Genomic DNA, 24077 nt, shown 5'->3' on the forward strand with positions numbered 1-24077 from the left:
GAGAACCTGGGGAGTGCCTGCTTCCGCACAGCTCATCAAACATCACACCTTTTGTGCAAGGTTTGGGAGAGCTGGTTTGGAGTGGCAAACATCGATTCAACCTCCAGACAGCACGGGGTAACCAGGAGGGGCACGGGGTAACCAGGAGGGGCAGTGGTCAAGGTCCCATGAGGAACAACTCAGCTGGTGCTCTGTCTACATGGCTCGCTCCCACGGAGACCCAGGGTGGGTGGGAAGGGGTTTTCCCCTTGGCGAGTTTGCCTCTTTCCCCCATTAACTATTATTTTCTCCAGACAATGCTCAGCTTCTAACACTCACCTTCCCAGGGAGCCTTGCTGTGGGAAGTGTGTCCGGGTGTTTCTCAGAGAGGCCTGGACGCTCACGGCCTGTGTGGTCTCAGCTTCCTTCATTGTTCTGGGCCTCGGTTTCCTTATCTATAAATTGGGAATGTGAAAGGCTCTCTTGAAGCATTACTCTCGGGACTAGAAATAAGTCACATAAAGCAAGGGGCTGGTGTGCACACTTCATCTATAAAGCACGGCTCTGACCCTGGGCTGCTTGTCTCAGAACACAGACATGTGGCCAGGCCACTGGTCCGAGCTCCTTCGGCCATTAGGCCAGACTGTAATCGGTTCTGCTTACAGAAGTTCAACAAGATGTAGTTTACCTCAACTGTGAAACACCTGCTAATACAGAACTCAAAGGTGGTGTAAAGATTAAACAGGTTCATGCTCATCAAAAGCTCCACAACATTCAACAAATGTCGGCTGTCACTGTTGTACAGACGCTCAACCCTCCCACCCTGTCATTCAAGGGTCTGGGGACAGGCATGAGGTGACAGCGTGACTGGGAAACTAGTGGTGGGGGTGGAAGCCAGGGCAGGCTCGGGAGGCTCAAGACCTGGCACTGTTCTGTGGCTGGGATGGGGTCTGGCCTCTGCAGGCCCTGCCTGGCTCCTTCTGTGTCCACTGGTCACCGTCACAACGGATCAAACCAGCACACAGGAATGCCTGTGCTTCAGAGGAAGTCACTCACGTAAAATATTTGATGTTTAAAAGGGAAATACATGCAAGTTACTTTTATGATTTTATAGGTTCTCAGCAGTCAGAAAAAGTAGCCAATCTATTAATCAGAAATAGTTCACAATACAGTTCTTAGATGATGTGCTTGTTTGAATTAATTCTAACATATCCACCCGTGGTGTCCCGAGCATGCGTGCTCTGACGCAGCAATAGCTTCCTGTTGTTTTATTTACTGATGTCCCCACGTGTGTAGCGCAGGGTCTGCCAAACAGTTGGAGCTCAGTGTCTGTTGAATTCAGTTTCAATGCACCAAACGCCCTGAATTTACTCCTGGAATTTCTTCTTCTTCTTCTCCCAGTCACTGGGGCACAAGCCCTGCCTAGATTTTCATACACAAAATGTTAGGTTTGAAGAAATGGAAGAAATGCTGTTTTTTTATGTGCAGTCAAGGAGCGACTTTCGAGGGAGCTCCACTGAGTGGCAAATTGTCTGAGTGCACACAGATCTCTTGGGGTGGACGTGACAGAACCCAGGCAGTGTGAAATGCGAAACACAACAGGAAGGCAAGCAATGCGGCCCGGCCCAGTAGAAGGCAGGCCCGTGGTGCACGGTGCGGCCCGGCCTAGTAGAAGGCAGGACCGTTGTGTAACGTGCGGCCCGGCCCAGTAGAAGGTAGGCCTGTTGTGTAATGTTTGAATTCACTTTCTTGTCTGAAAATGAGACACTTGAGGAACAGATCTTTGATGTGTGAGTGCAGGCTACTGCCCACGCACTTAGCAGAGAGGAATCAGTCACATGGGTTTGAATCAGTGAGTCGATGGTAAGGTATTTAAATAATGCTGAATTTACTTTATTCATTCATTTATTTATTTTTAGAGACAGGGTCTGGCTCTGTTGCTCAGGCTAGAATGCAGTGGTGTGATCACAGCTCACTGTAGCCTCTACTTCCTAGGCTCAAGTGATCCTCCCACCTCAGCCTCCTGAGTAGCTGGGACTACAGGAACTTATCACCATGCACAACTAATTATTTTATTTTTTGTAGAGATGGGATCTCACTGTTGCCCTCTTGAACTCCTGGGCTCAAGAGATCCTCCCAGCTGGGCGCTGTGGTGTGCGCTTGTAGTCCCAGCTACTCAGGAGGCTGAGGCACGAGAATCACTTGAACCTGGGAGGTCGAGGCTGCAGTGAACCAAGATCATGCCACTGCACTCCAGCCTGGGTCTGGGCTACAAAGCAAGATTCTGTCTCAAAAAAAAAAAAAAAAAAATGAGAGAGATCCTCCCGCTTCAGCCTCCCAAGGTGTTGGGATTATAGGCATGAGCCAACATGCTGGCCTAGAGTTCTTTTTCTTGTCATTATTCCCTAAACAATACAGTACAACAACTATTTACATATCGTTTACATCATATTAGGTATTATAAATCACCTAGAGATGACAAAGTACACAGGAGGATTGCATAGGTTACATGCAAATACTATGCCATTTTATACCAGGGACTTGAGCATCCACCGATTTGGGTGTCCACAGGGATTCCTGGAACCAATGCCCCATCCATACCAACGGATGACTACGTACAAAGACTCTGGTGAAAGGCAAGGGTGGGCTGAGGTCACTGGGTGTGGGGGTGGGTGAGGCAGCTCTACCCACACTGCCTTTAAAAGTGAGCCCCCGCCTAGGGTGTGCTGGATGAACTACCCTATCCCATAGGCTATTTCTATAGTTACAAACAGAATAATGGGGCTGAAGAATGAGAACACGCATTCAGTAGCCGCCTCTAGGCTGGAAACAGCATTTCCACTATTCACTTTTCTTCATCAGTCTGGCCCCAGGTTTGACCATTTCGTCTTTTCATTATCAACTTTTGTTTTATACAGCATGAATTTCTGCTCATTCCTTCATTTTATTTGTTCTTTTACTTTATTTTGCTGTTCTTCTTAAATTTAAGATGGATGTTTACCTTGTTAACTTTCAGGTAGAATTTTGTACTGCCAATTTTTGCATTTTGTATTTCAAGGTTATGTTGTTGGTTCACATTACTCTAAAGTTATCTTTAGGAATTAAACATTTATTATAATTATTAACACATTTGGGTTTATAGCTACCATATTATTTGTGATTTTCCTTTTTTTTTCTGTTTCTTTTCACTGTTTTCTTGCCTTCATTTCAAGTAGCTTTTGTTAACCATTTTAGGTTTTTTTCTACTAATTTGGAAGTTTTACATTCTGCTTGTGTAGTTATAACCATTAACCTAGGAATTATAATAGGAATACTTAATTTACCAAGTCTGAAGTTCATCAGTACTTTACCCTAGTTCTGAAAGTAGGACCTAGAACTCAACTCTATCCCTTTCTTGATTTATAGGCTTTATTAATTATGTGTTAAAATGCAATAAGATATTACTATTGGCCAGGCGCGATGGCTCACGCCTGTAATCCCAGCATTTTGGGAGGCCGAGGCGGGCAGATCATGAGGTCAGGAGGTTGAGACCATCCTGGCTAACATGGTGAAAACTCATCTCTACTAAAACATAAAAAGTTAGCTGGGTGTGGTGGCGGGCACCTGTAGTCCCAACTACTCGGGAGGCTGAGGCAGGAGAATGGCATGAACCTGGGAGGTGGAGCGTGCAGTGAGCTGAGATCATGCCACTGCACTCCAGCCTGGGCAACAGAGCGAGACTCCTTCTCCAAAAAAGAAAAAAAGATATTACTATGGTTTTATGTGCACTTTATTTGTTCCTCATTCTGGCACTTTATTTGTTCCTCATTCTGATAACTTTGCTTCTACTGCAAGTATATTATTATTATTATTATTATTTATTTATTTATTTTTGAGATGGAGCCTGGGTGACAAAGTGAGGCTCCGTCTCAAACAAAACAAAACAAAACAAAACAAAAATAGAGTCTTCTAAAAAATTGATTCATGGCTGGGCGCGGTGCTCATGCCTGTAATCCCAGCACTTTGGGAGGCCAAAGCAGGCAGAACACAAGGTCAGGAGTTCAAGACCAGCCTGGCCAACATAGTGGAACCCTGTCTCTACTAAAAATAAAATTAAAAAAAATTAGCCAGGCATGGTGGCGGGCGTCTGTAATCCCAGCTACTCAGGAGGCTGAGGAAGGAGAATGGCGTGAACCCTCCTGGGCAGGAGAATGGCATGAACCTGGGAGGCAGAGGTTGTAGTGAGCCAAGATTGCGCCACTGCATCCCAGCCCAGGTGACACTGTGAGACTCCATCTCAAAAAAAAAAAATTAATTTAAAAATTATATTCATTTAAATTATTCCAGTGTGCCATCTATTTCCTGCCTGAAACAGGAACTAATACAAATTTATATTTCACACTACTTTTTTGTGATCTGGATACTTTCTTTTCATCTATCTTTCAGTTCTCTACTTTTCTTCAGCTATCTCTATTCTGCTGTTAAAACCGTCTATTAAGTTTTCATTTTCAGTAATTAGTTTTTTTTTTTTTTAAATCAGGAAATTTCAGTTAGATTTTTTCCAAGTCTTCTTGGTTGAGTTTTCTAGCCTGAGTTTCTTTCTTTTCCTTTCTACATAGATTTAAAGTTTGTGTATTACTTCTTTAAACATAAGAAACAATATTATTTTGTATCTTGTGTCCTATAAGTCCAATATCTGAAGTCTTTGTGATTTAATTTATCTTATTTGTTGTTTCTGCTGGTTCTTATTCTTAATGCCTTGTTTTCTTTTGGATTTAATGATTTTTTGTTTTTTATTATAAGTTGTTCATTTTCCATGGAAAATTATTTGTAGGTATTCTTTGGGGTCTGGCATGAAAATAAGTTTCTTCAGGAAAAATTGTGTTGCTTTGCCAAGTTCACTCTAAGACCAGCATGAGGCCTAGGGTTTGGCTATAACTTCTCAGGGGCCTCCTTTACCCATTTTCTTAGTGCTCAGTGTGTACCCTTTGGGACCCAGCTTTATAGAGTGAATACTCTATTCACCTTCGGTAGCCCTAGGTTTTATTTCCAGCGCCTCATCCCCACAAGGCTATAAACACCAAAACTGGAGTTCAGTCAGTTCAGCAAATGCTCTGAGACTGAAAACCAACGCAGAGCTCCATCTGAGTACCTGCTTTCACTGACACTTTTTTTTTTCAAAGTGTATTAGGCCATTCTTGCATTGCTATAAAGAACTACCTAAGACTAGGTAATTTATAAAGAAAAGAGGTTTCATTGGCTCATGGTTCTTCAGGCTGTACAAGAAGCATGGTGCTGACATCTGCTCAGCTTCTAGGGAGGCCTCAGGAAGCTTACAATCATGGTGGATGGCGAAAGGGGAGTAGGCACATCACATGGTGAAAGCTTCAGGAAGAGGTGGGGGAGGTGCCATGCACTTTTAAATGGCCAGATCTCATGAGAATTCACTTGCCATTGCAAAGACAGCACCAAGCCATGAGGGATCTGCCCCCATGACCCAAACACCTCCCACCAGGCCCCACTTTCAGCACTGCGGATTATAGTTCAACATGAGATTTGGTCAGGGACAAATATCCAAACTCTATCATTGTACCCCTAGCCCCTCCCAAATTTCATGTCCCTCTCACATTAAAAAATATAATCATGCCTTCCCAAGAGTCTCCTAAAATCTTAACTTGTTCCAGCGTTAACTCACAAGTCCAAAGTCTCATCTGAGACAGTAAAGCACATTCTACCAATAAGCCTGTTTAAAAAAAAAAAAAAAAAAAAAAAAAAGTTATTTACTTCTAAGACACAGTGGAGATACAGGCAGCATTGGGTAAACATTCCCATTCCAAAAGGGTAAGTCAGCCAAAAGAAAGGCACTACAGGCCCCAGGCAAACAAAACCTAGCAGGGTAGTCATTAAATCTTAAGACTCCAAAATAACCTCCTTTGACTCCATGTCTCACATCCAGGGCACACTGCTGCAAGGGTGGTCTCCCAAGGCCTTGGGCAGCTCTGCCCCTGTGGCTTTGCAGGGTTCAGCCCCCTGGGCTGCTCTCACCAGCTGGAGTTGAGTGCCTGTGGCTTTTCCAGGTGTAGGGTGCAAGATGCTGGTGGATTTACCATTCCAGTTTCTGGAGGATGATGGCCCCCTTCTCACAGCTCCACTAGGCAGTGCCCCATTGGGGACTCTGTGTGGGGGCTCCAACCTCACATTTTCCCTTGGCACTGCCATGGCAGAGGTTCTCTGTGAGGGCTCTGCCCTTGCAGCAGGCTTCTCTGTGCACTCAGACTTCCCCATACATCCTCTGAAATCTAAGTGGAGGCCACCAAGAGTTCTTCATCCTTGCATTCTGTGCACCTGCATGCTTAACACTATGCAGGAGCTGCCAAGGGTTATGTTCTCCAAAGCCCAAGCTGTACCTGGGCCCCTTTGAATCATGGCTGGAACTAAGCAGCTGAAATGTGGGAAGCAGTGTCCCAAGGCTGTGCAGGGCAATGGATACCCTGGGCCTGACCCGTGAAACCATTCTGTCCTCCTAGGCCTCTGGGCCTATGATGGGAGGGGCTCCTGGGAAGGTCTCTGAAATGCCTTCCAGCCTTTTTCCCCATTCTCTTGGCTCGCTTTTACCTATGCAAATATCCCTAGCAAGTGATCATTCTGCAGCCTGCTTAAATTCCTTTAAAAAGCTTTTTCTTTCTGCGCCACATGGCCAGGCTGCAGATTTTCCAAACTTTTATACTCTGCTTCCTGTTTAAATGTAAGTTCCAACGTTAGGTCATTTATTTGCTCCTCCATCTGAGGTAAGCTGTTGGAATTAGCCAGGCTATCTCTTGAACGTTTTGCTGCTTAGTAATTTCTTCTGCCAGATGCCCCTAATCATCACTTTTTAGTTCAAACTTCCACAGATCCCTAGGGCAAGACCAGAACGCAGCCAAGCTCTTTGCCAAGGCATAACAAGGGTGACTTTTGACCCAGTTCCCAATAATTTCCTCATTTCTATCTGAGACCTCAGCAGCCTGGACTTCACTGTCCATATCACTATCAGTATTTTGGTCACAACTGTTGAACCAGTCTCTAAGATGTTCTAAGCTTTCCCTCATCATCCTATCTTCTCCTGAGCCCTCCAAAGTCTTCCAACCTCTGCCTAGTACCTAATCCCAAAGTTAATTTTACATTTTCAGGTATCTTTATAGCAATGCTCCACTCGTTGGTACCAATTTTCTGTGATCCAAACACCTCGCACGAGGTCCCACCTCCAGCACTGGGGATTATAATTCAATATGAGATTTGATGAGATTCAATATGAGAAAAATATCCAAACTATATCACTAAGTAATATTTAGATAACTTTAAAGGGTGTTTAAAACATAGTTTAGGTACTTGGTAATTTTTTTTGTTTTGTTTTGTTTTTTGAGATGGAGTCTCACTCTGTTGCCCAGGCTGGAGTGCAGTAGCATGATCTTCACTCACCACCACCTCTGCCACCCAGGTTCAAGCAATTCTCCTGCTCAGCTTCCAGAGTAGCTGGCATTACAAATGCCTGCCACCGCACCCAGCTAATTTTTGCAGTTTTAGTAGAGACAGGGCTTCACCATCTTGGCCAGGCTGGTCTTGAACTCCTGACCTCATGATCCACCTGCCTTAGCCTCCCAAAGTGCTGGGATTACAGGCATGAGCCACCGTGCCCAGCCATGTACTGTTTTCAATATGAGACTGTCCTTTATCCTTAGTCAACCATGTAAAATGGCACTTGTTTTAAAATTTATTATGTGTGGAACAGATAATGTCTGAAATTGCCTGAATCTAGCAGTAGGCAGCAGGGTAAGCCTGCTTTTAGCATATATGTGCTGGTCAAAGCTATTCTTGATCTGCCACTTTTTTAACCTATAGCTTTTCTTTTCTTCTTTTTTCTTTTTTTTGAGATGGAATCTCACTATGTTGCCCAGGCTGGAGTGCAGTGGCACAATCTTGGCTCACTGCAACCTCCTGCCTCAAGCAACTTTCCTGCTTCAGCCTCTTGAGTAGCTGGGACGACAGATGTGTGCAACCATGCCCAGCTAGTTTTTGTATTTTTGGTAGAGATGGAGTTTTGCCATGTTGGCCAGGCTGGTCTCAAACTCCTGACCTCCAGTGATCTGCCCACCTCGGCCTCCCAAAGTGCTTGGATTAGAGGCATGAGACACTGCGCCCAGCCTCAACCTATAACTTTTTATATTTAAAAAAATAATTTGGATTAGACCACATTTTCTCATGGCAGAGTCAGTCAGTCAACTAAAAAGGGAAAAAAGAGCAAATTGTGATGAGGTGACAAAATGGAAAACACGATCTAGATAAAGCCACATATCGCAGGTGATAACACATTGCCTCAAAATACGAAATCATGAAGTTTTTACATATCTACTTCTAAAATTTACTATTTAAAGTTATTAAAATTCTGTATGATTCAATTTTCTCCATCAACCCCATGGTCTTCCTAGCACTTTCCTATTTTAAATGTGTTTCAACTTCTGTTTACTGAGTATTGGCATGGTGGCCTGCCACAGAAATTTTGAAAATGAGAATAACTTAAAATAAAAAAGTGGTCTGAATTAATCCCAATGGAAAGTGAGCTATGCAGATGATGATCAGCTGAAACAGACTATAAGGAGAAAGGAAACAGGATAGGAGTTACTTGCTGGGCAGGATCATTCACGAGAGTTCTTTCATGTTTTCTTAAGAGTTTGGAATTCCGACTTTGTCAGTTCCCAGGTATACTGATGCTTTTATGGAAGTTTTAAATGAATGAACATTTATGAAGAAAGACCTGCATTAGTCAATATTAGCCTGGGACAGAGGAACAGAAGAGGGTTTATTACCTGTCTCTTTATATAATGGTCATAGGTTCGGATTTTCTAAACAGAAGTATTTTGGCATTATACGTTGTACCATATTTGGATTATCAATTGAACATGGATTTATTTTTTATTTATTTATTTATTTTTGAGACAGAGTCTCACCCTGTCACCCAGGCTGGAATTCAGTGGTGTGATCTTGGCCCACTGCAACTTCTGCCTCCCAGGTTCCAGTGAGTCTCCTGCGCCAGACTCCCAAGTAGCTGGGATTACAGGCATGCACCACCACGCCCAGCTAATTTTTTGTATTTTTAGTAGAGACAGGGTTTCACTATGTTGGTCAGGCTGGTCTCGAACTCTTGACCTCATGATCCGCCTGCCTCGGCCTCCCAAAGTGCTGCAATTACAGGCGTGAGCCACTGCGCCCAGCTCAATCAAACATAGATTTAAAGAGCATCTGCTTTAGATGCCAATGCGGTAGGCATCAGTACTGTTTACAAATAACTCTGTTATTCTCAACTCACTGTCCAGAAATAGGCACATGGGAGCTGAGACTGAAACATTTGATTGTCAAACTCATTCCCCTTTCCTCAGCATAGCTATTGTCAACCTTTATTCCAGGAGTCTGATCTCTCAATGACCATCCTGAACAGAGGCCCCTGCTGACCTGTGGTGGGTATCTCAACCAGTTTGGGCTGCCATAACAAAATACCACTGACTGAGTGGCTTAAATAACATGCAATTTTCTTTTCACAGTTTTGGAGACTGGAAGGTCAAGATCAGGGCATCAGCATAGTTGGGTTCTGGTTGCAGCCTCTGCCTGGCTTGCTGAAAGCTGCCTTCCCTCTGTGCTCACATCGTCTCTCCTTGGTGCATGCACGGGGTCGGGGAAGCCTGGGAGCAGCCCTCTGGCATCTTTTCTCAGAAGTGCTCATAAGTGTGCTAACTCCACCAGAAGAGCTCCAGCCTCGTGACCTTTTCTGAACCGAATTATCTCCCCAAGGCTCCATCTCCAAATACCATAACAATGGAGGTCAGGGCTTTCACATAGGAATTTGGGGAGACTCAATTTGGTCCACAGCAGTGGGCATGAAGCATCAGAGAGAAACAACCAACGCTGAGATTTGGAGACTATTTGTTATCATAGGATAATTTAGACTGTCCAGACAGATACATTCTGATAGCGAATATTATTTTTATACCTCTATGCTTTTGTGAGGAAATAATATGTTTTTAATTAAAAATAATAGCGGGAAAGGCACTTAGCTTACTATTAGTCTAGAAGTTGGTGGCAGGGCTGGAATTGAAATTTTAAGCCTCCTCCCTCTGGAAAACGGAAATTGCTAAAACATTATGGTTTCCTTGTGCAGACCTTCAAAATCAATTATTAAACTTGTGACAATAACGTCACATCATCAAAGTGAATTTTTTTCGCTGTTTTTAACCTGAGGGTCAGACATCACAACTACCTGCTTAACCAGCTTCCATAAACACCAAGGATTCAGATGTCTGTTGCAATATGAAACTTATCTTTGCTTATCTCGAGTATCTTTTTGGGTACAGCACAGAATGCTAATCTTAAGAAATTCTGCCTGCAGATATTTAGAATCGTTTGGAAATTGATCATACAAGCATAAGTACATGCATTCCAATACGTGTATGTTTATTATTATCACAAATCTTCTCTAGGAAAAGAGATCGGAAGATTTCCATTAAACCTAAAATTGTTCCTTTATGGAACAGCAGAATGCAAAGAATGTTTTTAACAGTGTGTCAATTGAATGACTCTTACTCAACCCATGGAAACAGCCCTTATCAGCAGCTCTGACGTGAGCAAGGGCAGAAGTTCATTAGCACAGGTGCCTGTCATGATCCACACACAGGAACGGAATTCTCACAGAAGAAACAACCTGTCTGCGTACGCAAACAGTGCTTTAGTGAAACACAGGGGCTGGGGGATTATTGACAGCATCTGACCCCAAGTGCAATCCATCATGTACCTCCATTTAAATACCAAACAATTCATGACCAGCCTGGACAACACGGCGAAACCTTGCCTCTACTAAAAAATACAAAAAGTAGCCGGGTGTGGTGGCGTGCACCTGTAGTCCCAGCTACTCGGGAGGCTGAGGCACTTAAATCTGAGAATTGCTTAAACTTGGGAGGTGGAGGTTGCAGTGAGTCAAGATCACACCACTGCACTCCAGCCTGGGCGACAGAATGAGATCCTATCTCATAAATAAATAAACAAACAAACAAATACCAAACAAGGTAATAACCCTAAAGAGGTCAAGAACAAAGCCACTCTTGGCTGGCAGTGCAAAAGGAGAGTGGCTTTGGAATTCCATGCTCCCTGGACTCACCTCCAGTTGTGTCTCTCCAGCTGTGTGACGGTGAGCAAGCATTCAACCACATCAAAGCCAGCACTCTTATCTGTGAAACAGAGACAATCACAACCACCTCACTATGCTGTCCCGAGAAGGAAAGCAAGTGACCTGGCATGTGGTGGAGGCTCCCTGCTTTGCAGTTGTTAAGGTTCAACGAGAATTTAACGAACAGAACAAAAGTTTAGCAAACGTTATTGTAACTAAGTAGTTAATAAGAATATAGATAATACATAATAATGCATAACAAATAATAATCTCTTTGCTCACTTATTAATGCCTGTAGAATAGGGTTAGTGAAAAGCAAAAATAATTCACATAAAGTATTTTTAACATGCCTGGTAGATAGTAACTGAGCAAAGAGTGAAGAAACAGAGGCTTGGTGAAGCTGATAAATTTTCCCAGGATCACAGGGGGTGGAGCTGTATCTCAGAAACGAAGCTCACACTCTTAACTCATTGTGTAATTCTGCAGAGAATGTCAGGCTGCACCTTTGGCCCAGAGGGTGGCTCTCATGCCATTGCTGCCTTCCACAAAGGAGGGTGTTTCCTTAGACTTCCCTGTTGACAGTTTTCCTCTTTATGGCACAGTGTGGAATTCTGACCCACTTCAGGGTTGTGCACAGGGTTCTGACAGTACTGTAATTCAGTAGGACTACTTGAGTATCGCAGGAGCCAGATTCCAACTGCTACAGCCCCAACTACATCAGGAACTTCCTCAAGCCAATATTCAATCAACAGAGTTCCATGGCCACTGCGAATGCTCTCGGCAGTGCTGCCTGAGGGGAGGGATGGCAGAAGAGTAAGACACAGTTCCTGTCCACGAAGAGCTGGCTACTTCCTTTGCAAACAAGATGTACACGAGGAAGCCTCCAGGTACAAAGCAGCATGTGACTCGTTCTGAACGAGTTCCTGTGGGGATCCAGGAAGTGGCTGATGGCCCGATGGAGCACTCTTAGGACCCTCTAAGACCGGATGGCTACTGACGGCTAATCCCCATGCAAAGACTCCTTTCAGGCAGGAAATTCAATTCTGCAAAATGTACCTTCCATTCATCAGAATCACAGCAACAAGAAGGTAAAACAGAAAATACCAAGTCCACAAAACAAAGAGATTTGAAAAACAAAGCTTTTCACTGAGAAGTGCCTGGCGGTCAGAAGCTTTGCAGAGGACCCTTGAGAGCGTCCTTTACTACGGCTGAGAAGTACCTTTCTCTGTCACAAGGTACACACACTTGGAGGCATCCTGGTAGCTGGAACCTCCATTAATACAGTCAAGAATTGGCAATGTGCCTCATACTGCAGGCAGCATTTCTGACTCTCCTCAGAAAGGCCTTTAGCGTTTGGTTTCTCCAGAGAAGCCCAGAAGTCTATCAATAGAGAAGCTTGCTCCTAGTGGTGTAGAACACGCACTTGCCCCCAAGAAGCTATACTCAGCCAGAAAATCACAAGAATAGGCAAGGATGTTGATTCTTATCAACATGCACATGGTGTAGGATGCTTGGTACCTTACCATTGTCATAGCTCTGGGCCCATGATATGCTTGGTACCTTACCATTGTCATAGCTCTGGGCCCATGATATGCTTGGTACCTTACCATTGCCATAGCTCTGGGCCCATGATGAGTCATTATGGTTGTGCATTCGCAGACATGCCTTTGTAGCTGAACAAGTTAAAAGCAGGTGGCTCACACTTATAATCTCAGCACTTTGGGAGGCCAAGGCGGGTGGATCACTTGAGGTCAGGTTTTGAGACCAGCCTGGCTAATATGGTGAAATCCTGTCTCTACTAAAAATACAAAGTGTTAGCCGGGAATGGTGGCAGGTGCCTGTAATCCCAGCTACTTGGGAGGCTGAGGCAGACGAATTGCTTGAACCCCGGAGGCGGAGGTTGCAGTGAGCTGAGATCGTGGCACTGCACTCCAGCCTGGGTGACAGAGTGAGACTCTGTTTCAAAAAAAAAAAAAAAAAAAGAAAAGAATTAAAGAAAGGATGTTTGCCCATCTGAAGCAAAGTATTGACTGGACTTATCTAAATACCGGATTAAAAGAAAAAGAAAGAGGAACTGGCTATATCAGAGTGAGAGAAAGTGGGAGATGCTGAGGAAACATATAAGAACCTAAAAGAAAGGGCAATAAGTATAAGCATAGCTTTGCTAATCTCGGAAATGGTGGCCAGAACTGTCCTGCGGCTTAGCAAATGATCATAGCCAGCGAATCCTAATTACCCTAGAAGCTTCCTTTAGAAGTGCCAGAGATGTAGGAGGTATGCTTATCCGCCTTGTGACACAAAAATGGAAGCATAGTTAATAGATGAGAAAAGCATGACTCAGAATGATTTTCAATATTGGAACGTTGGGAATTTATGAGAGGTATTTTCGTGTAAGAATAATAGGACTTATTTAAAAGGATTGGAGAGTGGGGGGCATCCCAGATGCGTGAGAAGCAGTATAGCTAATCGTTAGAAGTAGGTTTGCTGGAGCCAGGCTGCCTGGGTTCAAAGCCCACCTCTGCTGCCCCTTAGCTGCACAACCGCGGGCTGCTTTCGAGCCTTGCTGTGCCTCGGGTTTCCCCACGCACTTCATGAGGCTGTTGCAGGAATTAAACGAGTTAATATGTAGTCAACAGCTCTGAACACTGCTTGACTGAGTCAGCCCTACCTAACGTTTAATTTACGGGATGTGGCCCTGGGTTCCTTAAGGGAGCGGCCACACTATTCACAAACATTAAAGCAGTAAAGGCTCCATCCTCATCACCTTTCTCCTCTGTTGGACCCCACAGGACTGTCTCTCGCAACTGCTTCCTCTGCTCTCCTAAGGCACTCTGCGGAACCAGCGGCACCTCTTTCGCCTGAGATCAGGATTTCCCTTCTCCGCCCTTTTTGGGATTTAATAAGCACGAGAAACGAGGGCTGCAGGGGAGCCGCGAGGGCCTCCTCACCACCGCCCGGGATCAGGGTCGGGGGCGTCACCCGCTCTACACCCAGAACCCGGGCACGCCCCGCACGCGCGGCTCCCTCCTCCTCTGCGGGGCTCGCGGCGACCCGGGACGCCCAGACTCCCGGACACCCTCGACCCTCTGGACACTTAAGCCCCGCATCCCCCAAATGCCAAGACCCCGGACCCTCGAACCCTGGCCCAGGGCGGGTGGCTGGGGGCCTGAACCCGCTCCAGAAACCCGCAGGGCAGTCTGTCGGAAGCCTCTTCTTTACCCAGCATGAATTTTAGTCTCCGCGCGCCCCCTAAAACCCAGGCGTCCTCTCCCCCGCGCCCTCGCTCCCGGGGCCCTCACACACTCTCCGCGGCGGACCTCCAGGCCGGGCGGGTGCGCTGTGCGACGCCAAAAGCGCCATAGAGCACGCAAGACACGTTTGGCTGAGCTCCCGGAAGTGACGTACAGCAAGCGCCCGACGGCGGAAGTCCCTCCTGCTCCCGACGGCGGAAGTTCCGGGAGTGCCCAGTACCCGCGTGCATAAGGCAGGCGGCATGGCGCATTACAACTTCAAGAAAATTACGGTGGTGCCGTCCGCCAAGGTAGGTGGCTCCGGGAGGACCACTGCTACTTTCGCCTTCTCATTAGCGGGGTCTCAGGGGAGGGTCCGGGTCTGTAGCCGTGGGAGAGCGGTCGCCTTCCGCTCGCCCACCACCCGCTCCCGGGCCCGACCTGCCGGACGCGTACTCGAGATCATTTCCCCTCCCGCAGCAGAATCCGGGGTCCACCAGAGATCGGATCCCCCAGAGACCCGGGTCCACCTGAGACCGGGGTCCACCCAAAGACTGAGGGCCCCCAGAGATCGGGGTCCACCCAGAGTAGGGTTCCCTGGAGGGGCTCCGGGTGACGAGGTGGGCGAGTGGAGGGGACCCCAACATGTGAGGGAGGAAGCACTCCGTGGTCCGTGATGAGCCTTCAGATTCTGGGTTTGGCGTAGCCCCTCCCGTCTCAGGAATCCTCGGTTCGTTGCTATTGTGATTTAACATTTCTTAATTTTTAAGTCATTCTCTTTGACTGTTAGATTTGGGAACCCCTGTTCTTTTTTAGACCATAGTAGGCCCAGACTAAATTTTTACAGCGTTGGTTAGTGTGGCAAGAATGAGTCAACAAGTGTTAAGTGTTAGGATTTTTTTTTTCCCGCGAGACAGAGTTTTCCGCTTTTGTTTCCCAGGCTGGAGCGCGATCAAGGCTCACTGCAACCTCCACCTCCCGGGTTCAAGCGATTCTCCTGCCTCAGCCTCCCGAGTAACAGGGATTACAGGCGTGCGCCACCACGCACGGCTAATTTTTGTGTTATTAGTAGAGACGGGTTTTCACCACGTTGGCCAAGCTGGCCTCGAACTCCTGATCCCAGGTGATCTCCCGCCCCGGCCTCCCAAAGTGCTGGGATTACTGGCGTGAGCCACCACACTCGGCCCTGGTGTTACGACTTTTAAGAAGTCACGTTTTTATGTAGTGAACATGCGATTTGGGTCGCAGTTACAGAGACATTGACGGGCAACTCGAGCCTCTCAGGGACTGCTGCACGAGAGGGAGTTACTGAAGTCCCTGCAGAGTGACTGTTTTCCTCTCATCAGTGTCTCCTTTTCTTCACGTCTCAACGACGGAATGAGCTTGCCTTGGAAAGCTTTGTGGGAGTCTCGTATTTTACCTTCATAGCAAAAATTGTTTCCCCACTTCTCTCCATTTCTCATTTCTTCCTGACAATTGTTCTGACACATCTCTTGATAGATTGTAGTATTTTCTTTCTTTCTTTCTTTTTGAGATGCAGTCTGGCTCTGTTGCCCAGGTTGGAGTGCAGTGGTGTGATCTCAGCTCACTGCAGCCTCCGCCTCCCAGATTCAAGTGATTCTCCTGCCTCAGCCTCCTGAGTAGCTGGGATTACAGGTGCAGACCGCCAGGCCTGACTAATTTTTGTATTTTCAGTAGGATGGAGTTTCACCATGTTGGCCAGGCTGGTCTTGAACTCCTGATCTCAAGTGATCCACTTGCCTCAGCCTCCCAAAGTGTTGGGATTACAGGCATGAGCTACCGCGCCCGGCCAGATTGTAGTATTTTCGAGTGCAGGAATCATGTCTTATTTGTATTTTTGGTCAGCCATCTCTCAAGTTTGTTGAAGGAATTTGCTCTTTGGATTACATGAACTTTGTTCATGTTATTGACTTATGTGGAGAACTTTAGGATATGTTAGTACACCATCCATCTTCTGTGGAATGAGATTTGTATTTTTAGAGAACAGATGAGTTTACTTACCTAAAAAATGGGTGATGGTAATTGTTTGGTGATTGGAAGTTAAAAAAAAAAACACTTCAGGAAAGTGTGTGGTATTCAGTTCATTCTAGAAGCTGTTAAATGAGTGCCTGTCCTATGCATTGGGTACTGTGTTACAAAAATGCATTAGATAAAATACCTGCCTCTTTGGAAGTCGTTGTCAAGAGGGGTAAGTCGAGGCCAGCGCGGTGGCTCATGCCTGTAATCCCAGCACTTTGGGAGGCTGAGGCGGGTGGAGCACAAGGTCAGGAGATGGAGACCATCTTGGCTAACACGGTGAAACCCCGTCTCTACTAAAAATACAAAAAAATTAGCTGAGCGTGGTGGCAGGCACCTGTAGTCCCAGCTGCTGGGGAGGCTGAGGCAGGAAAATGGCGTGAATCCAGGAGGCGGAGCTTGCAGTGAGCGGAGATTGTGCTGCCACTGCACTTCGGCCTGGGCGACAGAGCAAGACTCTGTCTCAAACAAAACAAAACAAAACAAAAAAGGGTAAGTGGCATCATGAATGACCATACTAGAAATGAAACTGTTATCATGGAGGACCCACATGGATTGGGAGAGAAGAGTGCGGTTAGCTGTGGTAAGTTGGAGAGTCAGGGGCAATCTTATGAAGTAGGTAACCTTTGAACTGGTCCCCCTTCAGGATATGTGAACGCCATTAGTTGCAGAAAAATGTAGGGAAGATCTTCTGTAGGCCCAGAGGGAAGACCGTGTGTGCCCCTCATAGTACTTGGAAGACTGTTGTGACCACCTGTTTACTTGTCTCACTTGTAGACCCAGAGGGGAGACGGTGCGTGCCCCTCATAGTATAATACTTGGCAGACTGTGTTGTGCCTACGTGTTTACTTCTGTCACTGGACCCTGAATTCCATGAAGGAAGGGACAGTATCTTGTTCATTATCTTCAGCACCCAAGTATCCCTAACAACCTTTGTTTGAAATAATATTGAGTTAATCAAATTGTTGAATTAAAGTGTTCAAGAAAAAAGATCCAAGTAATTTTGTGTGACTAGATACATTGGATTGAGGAATCCTGGGAATCAGATCCTTATTAAAGAGAAGTGCTGACTCTTTGCACTGGGCAACTCATGCAAAAATCCTTCATCTCCTCAAGTAGTTCCCTTCCATGCTCTTAGGAAATTATGAAGTGGATTTTAGTTTTACCTGTTATTTTATGTACTTTCAAAGTCAAAGATACGCATAAAGAAATGGGAGGATTGTTTCTTTTTCTCAACTATTTTTTCTAATTTATGATTTGAGTTCTCTGATTACTGAAGTTTCAATGGTTCTTAGGTGTTTGGAAATTAAGATAGCATCAAGAAAGTATGGCGTAAAATTTATCTTAGCAGCCGTGTGTTTGAAGATGAACAAGGTTGTACATAAAATGTTTAGTTAGAGTAAATTTTTGTAATTTAAAATATGTAGTACTGTAATTAGTGTTTTAAGAAGGTTTCAAATAAGTGGATCAAAAGTAGACACTTTTGATGTAATTATGTTTTATTTTCTTTAATTGCAGGACTTTATTGACCTGACATTGTCGAAGACTCAACGAAAGACTCCAACTGTTATTCATAAACATTACCAAATTCATCGCATTAGACATTTTTACATGAGAAAAGTCAAATTTACTCAACAGAATTACCATGATAGACTTTCACAAATTCTAACAGATTTCCCTAAATTGGATGTAAGTGACTTGGGGGACTTCTGTGGTTATGTAAATATGAGCCTTCAGAGAATCAGTGTTTAACCAGTTTGGTGTACTCATTTGACAGAAAAGGAAACAAAGTAAATTACTTAGATTATTACTCAATAAGTTAGTGGCAAATAACTAATTTGTTGAATTAATAAAAGTGGGAACAGAATATGGGTTTTTTGATTCCCTAGTATTCTTTCCTCCAACCAAACCCCATCTAAGGAGGCCCGAAGCTCTCTTCTCAGGCTTTCGGTGTAACCCCTGGGCTTGGAGGTGCCAACCCAAGTGGTAATGATAGCTGTGGGTTATGAATGCAGAAGCTGACAGCTCACTGGTTGTCTGGGCTTCATCTCCTGCACCCTCTTTCCAAGGGTTTTATTCCTCTGGGCTCAGCTTGGTTGAGTGGTGTAAACTCCACCACTGTTTGTGATCTTGTTGCTTCATCAGCTGATGACAGTTCAGCACTGACTGTTTTCTTCTTTGGCAAGAAGAGATCACGTGGGAGCTGTGACTTTTGAATGAAGCCAGAAACCTTGAGCTCCTTTCTCTGCTGCACATTGCAGTTTGCCTGTTTCTTTATTTCTTTTTTTTTTTTTTTTTTGAGGCTGAGTCTCGCTCTATCGCCCAGGCTGGAGTACAGTGGCGCGATCTCAGCCCGCTACAGCCTCTGCCTCCTGAATTCAAGCAATTCTTGTGCCTCAGTCTCCTGTGTAGCTGGGATTACAGGCGCATACCACCACGCCTTGCTAATTTTTGTATTTTTAGTAGAGACGGGGTTTCACCATGTTGGCCAGGGTGGTCTTGAACTCCTGACCTCAAGTGATCTACCTGCCTCAGCCTCCCAAAGTGCTGGGATTACAGGCGTGAGCTACCACGCCCAGCCTGCCTGTTTCTTTAGCTGTGGAAAAGTAAGAGCAGTATCTGCTTGGCAGGCACTGCTGACAAAGCCTCATGACACCACGCATGGGGTAATGTGGTTGCAAGGTTATTTGAGGTTGTGAAGGGTGCGGGGATCAGCAGTATAGTCTCAAAGCCTAAATCCGCCATTGCCCCAGAATAGTCGCTGAAGGCAGATGTAAGCAGAGAGAAACATTTCGCTTCTGTGACAGTACTTCATATTTAAACAAGTAATGATGGCTTTTTTTTTTTAAGCCGGGGTCTTGCTCTGTTGCCCAGGCTGAAGTGCAGTGGCACGACCTTGGCTCACTGCAACCTCCACCTCCCAGGTTCAAGCGATTCTCCTGCCTCAGCCTCCCATGTAGCTGGGATTACAGGTGCCTGCCACCATGCCTGGCTAATTTTTGTATTTTTAATTGAGACAAGGTTTCACCATGTTGGCCAGGCTGGTCTCAAACTCCCAACCTCAGGTGATCCGCCTGCCTTGGCCTCCCAAAGGCGTGAGCCACCACACCCAGCCAATAATGGCTTATTTTTAAAATACAGAAGTACTTAAAATAAAATGCAAAAATTCTTGCTAGAGGACAGACACTTAGGTTGTATCTGTCTAGGATTTGACACAGTTGCTCAGTAGATGTTTGTTGAATGAGTGAATGGTTTCTTGGGAAAGGTCAGGTACTAGAGAGTACCTGGGGGTGAAGAAGGTGATTAAGAATATGTTTTGATTTTTTTTTTTTTTTTTTTTGAGACGGAGTCTTGCTCTGTTGCCCAGGCTGGAGTACAATGGCGTGATCTCAGCTCACTGCAACCTCCACCTCCCAGGTTTGAGCGATTCTCCCACCTCAGCCTCCCGAGTAGCTGGGATTATAGGCATGTGCCACTACGCCCGGCTAATTTTTGTGGTTTTTTTTAGTAGAGACGGGGTTTCTCCATGTTGGCCAGGCTGGTCTCGAATTCCTGACCTCAGGTGATCCGCCTGCCTCGGCCTCCCAAAGTTTTGGGATTACAGGCATGAGCCACCGCGCCTGGCCAAGAATGAGATTATTCTTAACTGATTTGATATTAGGAAACACTTGATTTTAGCAAACAACATATTTTGATCTACTTAGTATCAGATTTTTGTGGTTCTTTTTAAGAAGTTTTATCTTTTTCATCCTCAGTGTTATAGCCATCAGAGGTAGGAGAGTTCAAAGGTATTAACATTCTATTACTTCTTTCAAAGCCAGGACTGGTTATCTGAGAACAGCTTCAGAGTGGAGGGTTAGTGGAGGGTTAGACACTAAGTCGTCATTCACTGAGCGCTTATTGTCTGTCAGGTACTGTTCTGAGCACTAGGAATCCAGAAGTGGTCAAGGTTCATGATCTCATTCTGGTGGAGAAAAGACAGTAAACAGCGTGTCAGATGAATGCAGTGAAGCCATGGAAGGGAGTAGGGAGTATCTGTGCAGGGAGAGAGAGTCAGGCCTGTAGTCAGAGAAGCAGCAGGTGCAGGAGACCCAGGAGGTGGGGCAGGGTGGGGAGGTGAACACTGGGACATGGAATTGGAGGTGGTAGTCAAGGGTTGAGTTTATATGCACTGGCGAGATCTCTCAGGAGACGCTGACCTGTTGATTTAAAATGCATTAGTAAAATGTAGACGATGTTTAAATCTATCTGAAATCATCTTGGAAGAGAATGTAGGAAGAAGGGTGCTGTGGGGAGCATGAATGTTTCGGGTAGAGCTGTGAGCACGAGCCAGCACAGGACTTAGAGGGGGCAGACTCTTTACCTGGAAGCTGTGAGGAGAATGCTGCAGGCAGGATGCGTGGCCAGCCCCCAGTGCTTCAAGAGGTCTGTGAGATTTTAAAAACTGAGAATTGGTCGTTGGGAGGTCCTTGGTGAGCTTGTAGGCTGTTTAGAAGGAGTGGTGGACACAGAATTCTGGTGAGAGTGGGTTCAAGAGAGGGAGGAGAGAAGAGGAGAGACACAGGACCTCCTGGGAGCAAAGAGAAGGAATAGGAAGGATTTGGGGGCCACGGGCGTTTTTAATTTTTTTTCCTAAAGATTGGGAAATAACGGCAAATTTTTAGGCTGATGGGAATAGTCCGGTGGAGGGAAGAATTTCTGGCGCTGAGTTCCTGAGCAGCAGGAAGGGCACATGCAGGGCTGGGGGCTGGCCATTGCTGGGTCCTACAGCTCCACCACTGCGCTGGGAGCGAGGTGGGTGCGAGCCGTCACCATTGGCGCCCGCATCCCTTCTGATGCTTGTTTTCTCAGAGGACTAAATAGACAGGGCCCCTGGCCGGGAGAGGGAACTGAGGAGGAGACACTGCGGGCTTGAAGGGAGAGGGAAAGAAATTGTTCTTCAAGTGGTACTTCTAGGGATGAGAAACTGCCGGCCCAAAGTGACCATGGTGTGCTTTTTTTGTTTGTTACAGGATATTCATCCGTTCTATGCTGATTTGATGAATATTCTCTACGACAAGGATCATTACAAGTTGGCTCTGGGGCAAATAAATATTGCCAAAAATTTAGTGGACAAGTAAGGTACTTTTTTACTGTAGTGTCTTTTAAGTTATCAAAAGTGGGAAAAAAAAAACTAGTGCTTTTTATTTTTTACAGTGTTGCTAAAGATTACGTGCGACTGATGAAGTACGGCGACTCTCTCTACCGCTGCAAACAGCTGAAGCGCGCAGCCCTGGGACGGATGTGCACGGTGATCAAGAGGCAGAAGCAGAGTTTGGAGTATTTGGAGCAAGGTGCTTGTCACACATCTGCAGGAACTGCGTTAGTGTCCTGCTGAGAGGATGTGTCCTTGTTGAGGACTTGAGATGTCTGTTTTTGTTGTATTTTGGAGATGACCGGGTCAGTTATTTTTCCTAGCTTTACCTATGAGAAACAGTAATAGGCTGGTTTTTATTGAAAAAGTGGTAGCACGTATAATACTTACAAATCAACAGCACTGGTAAGAAAATTTATGTATTTCATATTTAATAGGTAAGGCATAGACAAAAAATCATGAGAAAGTACTGAAAAGTATAAAAAATAAGATGGCTCATAGTTTATTATTGACTTTTTTATTTTTAAAAATACTTTTATTTAATAGCACTTTCTGAATTAACGTAGTAGGATTCTATTGAAACAATTACTTGCCTATTTATTTGTGTGTATTCTTACATGACAAATTATTTTGATTCATTTGGTTTTCTTATCCCTCCTGCATCTTGCAAATAATTTTAAACAAAATTTATGATACGTGGACGCTTTGCAGGTGCTTTCCTGCAGATCTGTGTGGTCTTCGTGATGGCCCAAGGGATGCCACCCTGGAGCCATGTGTGTTACAGATGAGGTGGCAGAATGGCAGTAACCCATGTGTAGCCAGAACGGCATGGCATGCAGGCTTCAAAGTACGCTGTTTCCCTAATGTCATCTTGCTAATGAGAATTATCTGGACACTTCCAGCAACGCTGTTGGCCCCACTTTTCACCTAATGAGTTAAAACATGGGCTTAGAAGGGCTGAGGAATATGATTCTTACTAGAGCCAAACTTGGGAAATAACTATTGAATATACTATATATATACGGTTACTCTCTGCAACTATTTTTCCATCACTTTTGCATTACAAAAGTTGGAGTAAGATTAATATCACCACAGGCCTGGACTGTAACTAAGTTGAAAAGAAAATTGAAAGCAAATCTTACACTTTGAGTTTCTTAATTTTTCAATTTGAACTTTTCATATTTTCATAGTGCGTCAGCATTTATCCCGTTTGCCAACCATTGATCCAAATACCAGGACTCTGCTTTTGTGTGGGTACCCAAATGTTGGGAAGTCCAGTTTCATCAATAAGGTTGGTCTGTTTTTTATCGTAAAGCAAATAATCTGACCGTTTTAGGTCAGCGTTATTGTGTTCTGACTGCGCGGGATTCAAGATGGCCTTGGTGATAATCTTGGCCTCCGAGTTGGTCCTTGAGTAAACACTGCCCTGGTCTGCAGGAGGCCCCAGTGCCTGAGCACACCTGAGTTCCTCTTGGAGAGGATTGACTTTGTCTGTATCTACATTTATATTACTATTACAGAAGCCATTACTTTGTGTTCTTGTGTGTGTCCTGTGATTTCTAAGGAATTTGAGACATGTAAGTGCATTTTTGTTGACAACTGGAGAGGTTTTCTTGGGTGGTGTTGGCCTGTCCTGGAATGGCTATGCCAGGGGGGCTCTAGTGGCAGGTGACACTCGCCCAGCTGAGGTCTTCCAGTCTCCAGCTGCTTCTGGGTGATCTGTTACCTTGGTTGCTGTGTCAGCTTTCACATGAAATCATACGTGGTCCAGTAGAGGTATGGTGCCAAGTCGCTCTTTCCCTGGGTGAGCTCACTGACTAGGATTTGAGTGTAACATTTAAGAGACTCGGTCATTTGGTTCTTCAGGAAAATTTGGCTGAGTTTGAGGGACCCAGGAAGAGGCAAAGCAACATTTGAAATGTGAATTTACAACCAGCAGCAGCTCATGTGCTCAGAAAATTTGACTTACTCGGTGCCAAGATCACTTTATTTTTAATTTTAAAAATTCTTTCTTTTTGTTGAAACTTTTTCTTCTGCTTTTTGAGACAGGGTCTTGCTCTGTCGCCCAGGCTGAAGTGCAGTGGTGCAGACTTGGCTCGCTGCAGCCTCAACCTCCTGGGCCCAAACAATCCTCTCACCTCAGCCACCCAAGTAGCTGGGACCACAGGTGCACGCCATCACACCTGTTTAATTTTTTTATTTTTTGTGGAGACGGAGTCTCACTGTGTTCCCCAGGCTGATCTCAAACGCCCACGCTCAAGCCATCCTCCTGCCTCAGCCTCCTGAAGTGCTGGGATTACAGGCGTGAACTACTCCACCCTCCTTAAGATCACTTTTGCTTTAAAATCGATTTGTAAGTTTTGCTTTGTCTATAGGTTGCTGTGACGTGGTGACCAGCAAAGCTCTGTAGGGTCCTTGCTGATGTTTCAAATGCTTGTCAGCTCTGAACCTGCCACAGTGAGCCAGTGCTCTGGGGCCGATTTGGTGGCTGCTGGACCAGGTGGCTTTTTAAATTGCAGTTTAATTC

The 24077-nt window shown here is 45.2% G+C and overlaps 1 protein-coding gene and 1 long non-coding RNA gene across 3 annotated transcripts in view; one reads left to right on the forward strand and one right to left on the reverse strand.

Annotated features, from left to right (window-relative positions):
* LOC140712352 (uncharacterized) overlaps positions 1 to 14020 on the reverse strand; it is a 35897-nt gene extending 21877 nt beyond the window's left edge. The window contains exons 1-3 of one of the 2 annotated variants that reach the window (XR_012093879.1): positions 13914 to 14020; positions 11141 to 11210; positions 319 to 434 (exon numbers count right to left, since the gene is read on the reverse strand). This is a non-coding gene — a long non-coding RNA (uncharacterized lncRNA). Of the gene's footprint in view, positions 1 to 318; positions 435 to 11140; positions 11211 to 11499 lie in introns of both variants that reach the window. The other variant, XR_012093878.1, reaches the window with a different exon arrangement.
* A 509-nt stretch (positions 14021 to 14529) lies between these two features.
* Positions 14530 to 24077, forward strand: part of GTPBP4 (GTP binding protein 4) — a 28261-nt gene continuing 18713 nt past the window's right edge. The window contains exons 1-5 of the mRNA XM_008002098.3: positions 14530 to 14690; positions 17935 to 18105; positions 21429 to 21532; positions 21613 to 21749; positions 22741 to 22841. Coding sequence (XP_008000289.1) covers positions 14643 to 14690; positions 17935 to 18105; positions 21429 to 21532; positions 21613 to 21749; positions 22741 to 22841 — 561 coding nt within the window. The 5' untranslated portion in view covers positions 14530 to 14642. The remainder of the gene's footprint in view (positions 14691 to 17934; positions 18106 to 21428; positions 21533 to 21612; positions 21750 to 22740; positions 22842 to 24077) is intronic.

Source organism: Chlorocebus sabaeus, chromosome 9, assembly GCF_047675955.1.
Source record: "Chlorocebus sabaeus isolate Y175 chromosome 9, mChlSab1.0.hap1, whole genome shotgun sequence".
Classification (NCBI taxonomy): Eukaryota; Metazoa; Chordata; class Mammalia; order Primates; family Cercopithecidae; genus Chlorocebus; species Chlorocebus sabaeus.